Here is a 10282-nt window from a genome sequence, read left to right on the forward strand (position 1 = left end):
TCCAATGGGGCATCTGTTTGTTGAAATATTTCAATTGGTATGCCATCAATTCCCAGAGCCTTGTTCTTCGCCAGTTCTTTCATTGCAGCTTTGACTTCTTCCCTTCTGCATTAAGTATCTACAATGTATCCTCCTTCTCTGCGTCCCATTACATTATCCACAGGAGGGTCTCCCTAACACTTATTAACAATGCCATTCACTTTCAAAAAATCTTTTTATTACACAACATTCAGGATTATTTACTTTTGATTTGCAAGACCACATAAAGAGCATGGCAGTAAAACAGAAAGTGAAAAGACAAAACCCTATGTAGGCGAGAATAAATAACACGGGTTAACTTAAAATTAACTGTAAGTTTCCCAGCAGTCAAGGCATCAAAGGACTCATTAGTTATCATTTGACAGTGATTGTGCTGTGCATGTATATATGTTATGTTTTGGTTTGTTTGCTTTTCTCTTTTACTTTTTACTCACCAACTCTTGGTGATGATTAAGGCTTATTTTAGGAATTATTCTTTGTAATGCATAGCACAGTGTCTAGTTGAGCATATGGTAAGAGTTTAATAAATGAATTGATTGATGGCAATTTCTGAGCTCTGGTGGCGTAGTGCCTAAGGCATTTGACTGCTAACCAGGAGGCTGGTGATTCAAATCAGCCAGCCACTCCTCGGAAGGAAGACTGGGCAACCTACTTCCGTAGAGATACCGCCTCAGAAACCTAAGGAGGGGTTGCTATGAGTTGGATCTGACTCGACGGCAGTGGCTGAGTAGAGTAAGAAACTAAGAATGAAAATGTGAGCATAAGGGGAAGACTTAGAAATCCAGATAGAGAAGGACATGTCTGAGGTTGTGATGACTTTAACCAGAGGAAACTTAAGAAGACAATCATTATCTTAATATTTTGGGGTAAATATCTATAAAAATATTTTATAATATGGAGCAGTATTATTTAGTGAGATAAGAAACCAATGTTATTGCAACTAAATTGCAAACTTGATGTCAAGATCACTAGTGAGATAGACGATGACACTCCACTCCTTGAGATATAAATACATGGCACACATGGCTTCCACATTTTCGTCCCCCCTCTAAGTAACTGTTCTATGGGACTGAAAGAATACTGTGCGGATACACTATGTTGTTTCGAGTTTATATCACAATTTCATTTCTTCTCCATCTAGAGTTAATTATTTAAACTTGTCACAGGGACTTTAAAAAAAAAAATCAGAGAGTTCTGTAGTCTGGTGCTGTCCCAGAGACGTTTCTGCAGTGACGGACATGCCCTGTGTCTCCACTGTCCAGAGCAGCTGCCACCAGCCACATGTGGCTAGCGAGTGCTTGAAATGTGCCCATATGACTGATTTTTTAGTTTAATTTCACATTAATTATTCAAATTGAAATAGAGTGGCTAATGACTACATTATGGGACACAACTTTGGCAGAGCTGTTTTGTTTTTTGTAGAGCAAAAACAGATTTTTCATTACTTGGTAAATTGGGTACTTTTAAGAGTGCATTGATCAAGTCCATTTTAAAAACTACTATGCATTAATGGTGAAGCTTTGAGTGTCTACTCTTTAAGAAGGCTACGTTGTCAAAAGTTTGCCAGGTGGTACAAACAGTTTGCACTGGACAAGTTATCTAAAGGTGGGCTGTTTGAATCTACCTAGGGGTGCCACAGAAGAAAGGCCTGGCAATCTGCTTCCATAAAGATGACAGTTAAAAAAACACGATGGAGCAGTTCTGCTCTCTAACACAGGGATCTCCATAAGTCAGAATCGACCTGATGACAAGGGGTTTTATTGTGAAAACGAAAATGATCTACAGTCATGGAAACAAGGAGAAACATACCTGTTTCTATCATATTTTGTGCCTGGATCCAAAGACAACAAATAATAAAATAGGTGTCTTTATAATGGGTAGGCTCTGTTTCCTTTGCCCTGCTGCCATGTTGGGGCTTTGGGGCCATAATTCCCATTTGCAGCCACCCTGCCTTGGGAGCTTTGGTGGTGTAGGGCCTAAGGCATTTGACCGTTAACTAGAAGGCTGGCAGTTCAAACCCACCAGCCACTCCTGGGAAGGAAGATTGGGTAATGTACTTCTGTAGAGATACCACCTCGGAAACCAAGGAGGGGTCACCATGCATCAACTGGATTCGTTGGCAGTGAGTTTGGTTTTGGTTTGTTTTTTTTTGCCTTGGTCTAAGGAGCTCTGGTGGCTTGTGTCTAAGGCATTTGACTGCTAACCAGAAGGCTGGCGGTTCAAACCCACCAGCCACTCCTCAGATGGAAGGTTGGGCAATCTACTTCTGTAGTGATACCGCCTCGGAAACCCAAGGAGGGGTCTCTATGAGTCGGATCCAACTCCATGGCAATGGTTGCATTGTTGCATTTAAGGAGCTCTGGTGGTGTAGTGCCTAAGGTGTCTGACTGCTAACTAGAAGGTTGGCGGTTCAAACCCACCAGCCACTCTGTGGAAGGAAGACTGGGGAATCTACTTCTGTAAAGATTTACCATCTCAGAAACCCAGTGGGGGCTCACTGTGGGTCAGAATTGATTTGATGGCAGTAAGTCTGGTTTGGTTTTCTGCCTTGGTCTGGCTCTGCAGGATATTCTTTGACGTCTTCTCTAGATGGGGTATCTAAGTGGACCTGCCCAATTCTACTGAGGGTGGATTTCTGTTTTACAGTCTTGTTTTGCTCACAGTTCTTTGGGCAAGTGGGTGGGGTTTGTGTCCTCTAGGCCACCAGGAGCTTGCTTCTAATTTCTTTAATTTGAGGATCCCCACACTTGCTCTTTGAAATGCTTTTTGTAAACTGCTATTTCCTCTAAGCCTGTTAGGCTTTTTTTCCATCTTCGTTGAAGTCTCTTTTCCAGTGGGGCTTTTCTTTCTCAGCTTAGTCATGCTTTGTTGGGAGACCCAGATCCACACTGCTGGGCCCTCTGACTCATCCCGGGAGGTTGGGTTGCTCCAGGGAATCCCACTCACAGTGCAACGGAACAACAGGGAGGAACCAATGAAGGGAGTCCTTTCTGAAATCTGCCAGTTTTCCTGGCAACTCTACTTCTTGTCTAAGGCTAACTGAGGAGGAAAAAACACCCTTCCACCTTTAACATAATGTTTTCATAAATAGTTTTAGCAATTCTAATTTCCAGTTTATAAGATACTTTTGTCATTACTGCTGCTGCTTTTAAATGTTCCATAATCAGACTAGTAGAAAAACCTGTTCATGCTCCAATTTTCTTTTTCCTCCACCAGCAAGCCAAGAGAGTCAATTCTGACAGTTGCATTTTCCTTCCAGTTACAGATTAAACTGTTTAGAAATATATTATTCATAAATGTGAGCAGGCTGTGAACTCTAGCTCCTCCTATCCACAGACAGGAGGTGGGGTGGGTAGAAATCGCTCCATTTCTGACCCCCTGGGCTGCTCTGGGGCTGTGCAGAACTGTGTCTTCACACTCCTGGGAGGCCAGGCCTTCCCTTGGCCCTCGCCATCCCTCAAAGAAAGCCCTCTGCCAAAGATGGCTCAGGCCCATGATTTCTCAATCCAGATGGATCCAGACAATAAATTCTTCAGACTAGATTTTCTAAAAAGGGTCAAAGTTGAATACCATAGTAATAAAAAAAACTGACCACTGAACCAGCTATAAGTTTGCCAGTAACCCATTCACCTAATCTATATTTAGTCTTACTAAGCACATGTTGACAGTACAAGAAGGAACCTCAACTTCAGTATCCCATTAGTTCAGGGCAGGTTGATCTAGGCTGCCACTAAAGTAGCATCTTTCCATAGCTAACTAGAGGTGTCTACAGGAGAAAAGAAGAGGTACGCATTATTTTTGTTTTTGCAAAGTTGCTTAGCTGTGCACAGGTGCCATGTTTTCCTAGTTGAATTGTCCTTCCCTCAATTATGATTATATATATGTTTGTTGTTGTTGTTGTTGTTGTTGTTGTTATGTGCCGTCGAGTTGGACCCAACTCATAGTGACCCCTCCTTGAGTTTCTGAGACAGTATCACTACAGAAGTAGATTGCCTCATCTTCCTTCTGCAGAGCAGCTGGTGGATTTGAACTACTCACCTTCTGTTTAGCAGGTAAATGTCTTACGAACTGCGCCTGCCACCAGAACTCCGTATATATATATGGAATTCAGTGCCATTAAGTGGATTCTGACTCATAGCAATCCCCATTGGATTTCCAAGGCTGTAAATCTTTATGGAAGTAGAGTCCCTCATCTTCCTCTCGCAGAGCAGTTGGTCGGTTTGAACTACTGACCTGGTTGGCAGTCAAATGCCTTAACCACTATACCACCAGAGTTCCTTATATACACAATATATAAGGAGCTCTGGTGGTGTAGTACTTATGTATGTGTATTTATGTTACTCAGTGTCTTTAGTCCTAAACATTTCCGTCTGCTTCATTATTTTTAAGAAAATCACTTCAGGATATTTGAATTTAGCAGGCTTCGGCATTCAGGCTGTCACCCTCAGCACAATACTTTACATACTCATCTTACTGCCTGAATTCCACGTTCAATGGGGCATCACCCTTCACTAGATTTCACGACACTTCGACCTGTGAATCAAGACATCTCCTTCAGTGCAACCATCTGATCTTCTCAAGAGCATGAGCCTGTCTGCTGCCGAGATCATGAGGCTCAATTACCAGGAGAAAAGAGCGTTATATGGACTACAAAACTCAAGTGAACTAAATTCCAGCTGAACCAACCAGGGGGAGGGGGGATGTGCCATCTCGACATTTCTGACGACCTCAGGAGCTGCCACACAGGCAGGACGCACAGGCTGCTCGCCAGAGGAGGGCTGTCCCGGCCCGGACGGCGGCCCCTCGGGGACGTGCCCTCCCCTCTGGCGGTCTCTGCTTACCTTGACCACGTCGTCGTTGAGATGCTTGGGGTCGCGATTGACCAGGTCGATCTCCTTGGTGTGCGCGTCGTACACTTGCTTCTCGTTCATCTCTTCTGCCATGGCCTTGTTGTTGGGCCTGTAGATGTTGCCCTGTTCCCGTATGGGAAGGGTATAGAGATGTCCCTGCGAAGGGCGGACGGCCAGGCGGCAGAGGATGGCACCGGCAGCGGTAAGAGAATTGAACAAAGACAAACAAGCGATCAGAAGTCAGCCTGGCGCGGGGAAAAACGTCGAGGCTTGAAATGGAACTAACCGCGTCGGCGGCAGCAGCTCCGCGCACAGGCGACTCCTTCGCGCCGCAAGCTTTTTAAGAGGATCCGGGCAAGGACACCACACCCCTCGGTACCAGGCAGGGAGCTCCTGCCTCCCCCGCCCGCCGCCAGGGGTCAGGGCGAGCCCCGCGGCCGGGTCTGTCCTGGTTCCCGCCCCGCGCGCGCCCTGAGCGCGGTACGCCGCGGGGACCCCCAGCCCGGGAGGTGCCCTCAGATCTCTGACTTCTCTCCCGTCCCTCTCTCTGCCATGCCACCCTCGCCCCGAGTGCTTCACCTGCTCCAATTCCCTCCCTCACTCCCCATTCTCCCTCTCCCCGTAAAGTCTCTCAGCTTCATCCATATGGTCCATCCTGAACCCCCTACCCCAAGAGTCTCCCAGTTCGTCGCCTCCTGACGGCTCGCACCTGCCGGCGGACCTCACACTACCTCTGCCCATTGTTGTCCTCCCCTCCAAGGATCCCCCCTACAGGTTACAGTCCCGCCTTTCCTGGTCTCTGGGCCAAGCCACGTGCCGAAGCCCCCTAGACTTCCCCTCGGAGCATCTCACACTGCACTCCTCCCTGACCCACCCTCAGGTCACTCCAGGACTGCCAGCGGGTGGCTGAACCGCGGCTGCGTTTGGGAAAACAAGTTCTCCACACCTAAGAGGGTCCCGACCGAGGGGAGTAGTTGCAAGTGGTGGGGCTAGTGGCGAGGGCGGCGGGCCGCCCCTCTTTGAACACCCCTGCCAGGCGCCGAGAAGCTGAAAGTGTTCTTGAGGTGGCCCTAGAGCTTTGGGAAGTGCAAACACGGCCCGCGGTCCAGGGGCCTGGCAGGGGTTCTGGGGGGGACTGTACCCAGGCCTGTGGATAAACGACCCACCCTCGCGCTCCAGCTCCCCGCCTCGCCGCAGGTAAGGGCCGTCCCGCGGGGGTCCAGCCACAAGGAAGCGTCCCAGACGCATGCAGAAAATGCTTTTTCGGGCCGGCAGACCCAATCCCAGGAGCCTGACCCTCTCTTCCGCGTTGCCCCAGTTCAGGGACCCGCTGATCCCTTCCCCTCCCCATAAGAAAACATTCCTGGCTCCTCTTCACCTCCCCCGCCCAAGTCCATTCCATAGCAGTGTCAACGCGCGAGAAGTGTCCCAAAGTCGAGAGAGGGCTGGGGCTGGAAAAGCAGCCGGAATATGTGGAGTGGCAGATGGCAGGCGCAGACACTCCACGCGCGCCCCGCGCCGGGTGCCCAGGACCTCAGCCTACCTCGGAGTCTACGTATTTGCCCCCAGACATGCTGGTCAGTGGCTGGAAGAAGGCTCTCAGGAGGCTTCCCCTGGGCTGTGATTTAAAGGAACTGAGGAAGGAAGATCTTGTATTGTATAGGGAAAAAAAAAAGGCACCGGCCGGGGGCGGTGGCTGGGAGCGCGCCTCTTGGCGGCGCGCCAGGGGCTTGTTCAGCTCGCGGTTGGCCTGGACGTGCGCCGCGCCGGGTCCAGGCACATCCCAAGGTTCGGGCAGCAGAGGGCGGGGAGCGCCCGCCGGGAGCCGAGAGCAAGTGGGAGAGCGTTGCGTCCGCGCTGGGGGGCTCTCGGGCAGATGTTTTAAACCCGGGCAACGTTTTCCCAGCTATGACCGGCGTCCCGAGGAAAGCGAATGCTTTTGCAGTGTATCATCCCGGCAGGGGTGGGAATGCAGGAAGCCGAAGGGCCTGCAGAAATGCCCAGTATGGGCAACCGAGCTGTCGGAAGGAATTCTCCTGTTCCCAGCCGTTTCTCCTCATCTACCACGTTTCATCGCTGCCTAAGAAACGGTCTCCCCGAGGATGAAGAATGCTTCAGAAGCTTTCGGTGTATTTCACATCCAAACACGAGGAAGGAATCTGTGTGGGTGCGAGGGCGGGTGCTGAGCCTTGCTTACATCCAGTCTGTGTGGATAGAAACAAAGTTGGATAAAACGGCATGTACATTTTACCGCTTGCCACTTGCTCTGAAATGTTTCTCAATTTGAAATAAATTTAAATGTTTCACGTTTCTCTAATTTTACTACTGATGTTTTCTGGAACAAAGAATGTTCATGCCAACAGGTTATGGCCACGTTTGCAAAACAGATAAAATAGTTAATTGTAGAGATGTTTAATTAAAGCTTAAAGTGTATTACCAGAAAGAAAGAAAAAAAGTGTCTGGTTGTGAGTTAAGGGAAATTTGGGGTCGCTATGAGTCAGTCGGATCCGACTTGAGGGCAGTGAATTTGGTTTTTCTTTCTTTCTTTTTTTTTTTTTTTTGAGTAATTGACTAGAGATATTTTTTAAATGATAAATTATCACTCAACTCACTGCCATGGAATCGGATCCAACTCATAGCGACCCCTCCTTGGGTTTCCGAGGTGGTATCACTACGGAAGTAGATTGCCCAACCTTCCTTCCGAGGAGTGGATGGGAGCTTTGAACTGTCAGCCTTCTGGTTAGCAGTCAAATGCCTTAGGCACTAAATATTTTATCTGTGTCTGGATTGAGACTTCTCTCTTTAGCTTATTATATGCAGCACAAGATGAATTAAACTACTCAATTATTTTACTTTTTGGCTATATAATCAGACAGGAAATTTACTATCCACAAATGGAAAGAACTAAGTTTTCATATGTAACTAAAAGTCAATTACACACACACACATACACACACATATATTAATTATAACTCAAAGTAAAAAAAATAGTGAGAATACACCTGAAAGGGTGCAGGGCAATTAAAAATATTGGCAATCTAGAAAGGGGAATATTGGAAGGGGCAAAAGGAAGAGGAAAAGGGTAGACAAAAGTATAAAATGAAAATAGAATAGATTATCTTGGCAGAGAGAAAAAGATATAAACTTATTAAAAGGAAACCATAAAGACCAGGCTATTGATGGTAGCAAAAAAGACAATACAATTTTTGATAATAAAGATCAGTTTCAACCAGGAATGCCAGGGAAAGTGTCACAAATGTTGGTGTGACTTTCAGTATACTGGCTATTCATCACTAGAAGACTAAAGATCTTTTTAAATTTGGGTTTTCTTCCTTTTATTTATGCCAAATCATTTTTCTAAATTCTTCGAACAAATTGTGTGTTAACCCACATGATAGGCTAGAAGAGGATGGTGCCAGGTTTCATGTGTTGTGGAATGCCTAGTTCCTCTAATGATTGCTAAAATATTACTGTTGGTTGAACTGTTCCTTCATAAATGTTTGCTGCAGAACAGTTGGGGTTATGTTCTATGGAAAAATGTTGAAAGTGTTTGCCATCTATTGTTATTCAGCCTTCAGCTGTGATGAGTAATCTTGACAGTGGAAAAAAAAAAAAAATCCACAGAAACAGGGAGAGAGCTTGTCCCGCATTCCAGCAAGGACAGGACTTTCTGGGGAGGCCTGTGAGTGAATGCTTAACCAATTCTCCAGTGAAGGAAAGCCAGGCCTGCTGGGGAAGTCCATGCAGGAGGCAAATAAACAGCAGCAATCGTGATGATCAGTGAAGCGGTGTCAGTGCCCAAATGAATTCCTAATGAGAGGAAAAACCACAAACCCTTTATTAACCTGCCTCAGCAAGAAGCTGGCACCAAAGAGAAACAGATCTTATTCTGGTTATAATAGCAAACTTTGAATAAGAGCTCCAACTTTATGAGCAAGAAAAGATGAAGAACATTGTAGCACAGGAACAGCAATGCAATGAATATAGGATGCAAAAAATAAGAATATTGATTCTTTAATAGTCATAGTTAACTATAAGCTTGGGGGCAAGTTAATAGCTTTCTCCAAATCATTTACTAAGAATTGAGTAGATGGTAACTCATTTCGCACTATTTTATTTTATTTTTTTAAAGAAGGAGCATTTAGGTGAGCTCAGTGGCAGTGGGTTTTCCGTTTAAGGAGTATAGCAATAAATTTGACTATGTTTAAGTAATATAATCAGGACCTACTTGGGACAAAATTGTGAAGGGAAGTGAGTTGTTTTTTGTGTTCTCTCCACTCCTTCCCTGGGCCCCCTTTTCCCATGCAGGACTCCTCTTCCCATCCTTACCACAATGGTTCCTTTTCTTACTTTCAGCTAAACCAGCCAATTGTAATGGAGTTGAATCCTACTCATGGTACACACAGCGTTTTCAATGGCAGATATTTTTAAAAGTAGATCACCAGGCCTTCCTTCCAAGGCACCTCTCTGGGTGGACAAAAATGTCTTACCTTTTGGTTAGCAACTGAGTGTCATTACTGTATGCACCAGTAGGTTTCATCTCATTCCCACTCTAGGATTAGGTGATAAGGAGTCCAAGGTTTCACCACTTACAGTGATCTTAGTAGTTTTAAGAAACAGGTTTCTTTACAACACTTCCCAACATCCGGAGGCCTGAGGCTTCCCAAATGGATTTTTGTCAATTAGTTCAGGAACAGGATTACAACCTGGTTTATAATAGTGGTCATCAGCTAGAATGATGTAGAATACATTTAATAATCATCATGGCAGAACTGCCGACCAGTCATTCCAGACTTGGGTCACAGCACTGTAGCTGAGCCTTGGAGTCCTGCTGACTAGCCATTAGCCCTTCCTTTAGTTGCAGGATCAGGGGAAGGCAGAGTGGTGGTGGGAGCTGGGGTGGGAGGGGCGGGGCTCAGGAGAAGGGCTAGAGAGGAGGGGGTGCATTTGGAAGCAGTGACAATTTACATGGAGACACATAAATATCAGTTTTTTATAACCCATGTGTTCAGATGAATATTCACTGTCACCATCACCACCCCACACACCTTCCCCCATTCTTCACTCCACCCCCTATTCCAGTGAAGCCTTCTTACCATACCTGCCCATTTTATGGTGAGAAAAACTGGTTTTCTTGCCACACCCTTTAACCCTTTCTGTCCTTATTCAAGGGATCCCTCTTGGTATAGTGGTTTAACACTTGGCTGCTAACCAACAGGTGGGTGGTTGGAATGCACCATCTGCTTCTCAGAAGGATGTGGCAGTCTGCTAAGGTAAAGATTGTTGTTGTTGTTGTTATGTGCCTCGAGTCGCCCCAACTCATAGCGACCCCTCCTTGGGTTTCCGAGGCAGTATCACTATGGAAGTAGGATTGCACAACCTTCCTTCCGAGG

At 46.2% G+C, this 10282-nt stretch overlaps 1 protein-coding gene across 1 annotated transcript in view; it reads right to left on the reverse strand.

The window, feature by feature from the left end:
- Positions 1 to 6462, reverse strand: part of CAV1 (caveolin 1) — a 59982-nt gene extending 53520 nt beyond the window's left edge. Inside the window, exons 1-2 of the mRNA XM_007943995.2 lie at positions 6433 to 6462; positions 4881 to 5045 (exon numbers count right to left, since the gene is read on the reverse strand). Of these exons, the coding sequence (XP_007942186.1) occupies positions 4881 to 5045; positions 6433 to 6462 (195 nt within the window). The remainder of the gene's footprint in view (positions 1 to 4880; positions 5046 to 6432) is intronic.
- Positions 6463 to 10282: the final 3820 nt, after the last annotated feature.

The sequence above is a fragment of the Orycteropus afer genome, unplaced genomic scaffold (assembly GCF_000298275.1).
Source record: "Orycteropus afer afer isolate SDZICR_OR568_19922 unplaced genomic scaffold, OryAfe1.0 scaffold00007, whole genome shotgun sequence".
Classification (NCBI taxonomy): domain Eukaryota; kingdom Metazoa; phylum Chordata; class Mammalia; order Tubulidentata; family Orycteropodidae; genus Orycteropus; species Orycteropus afer.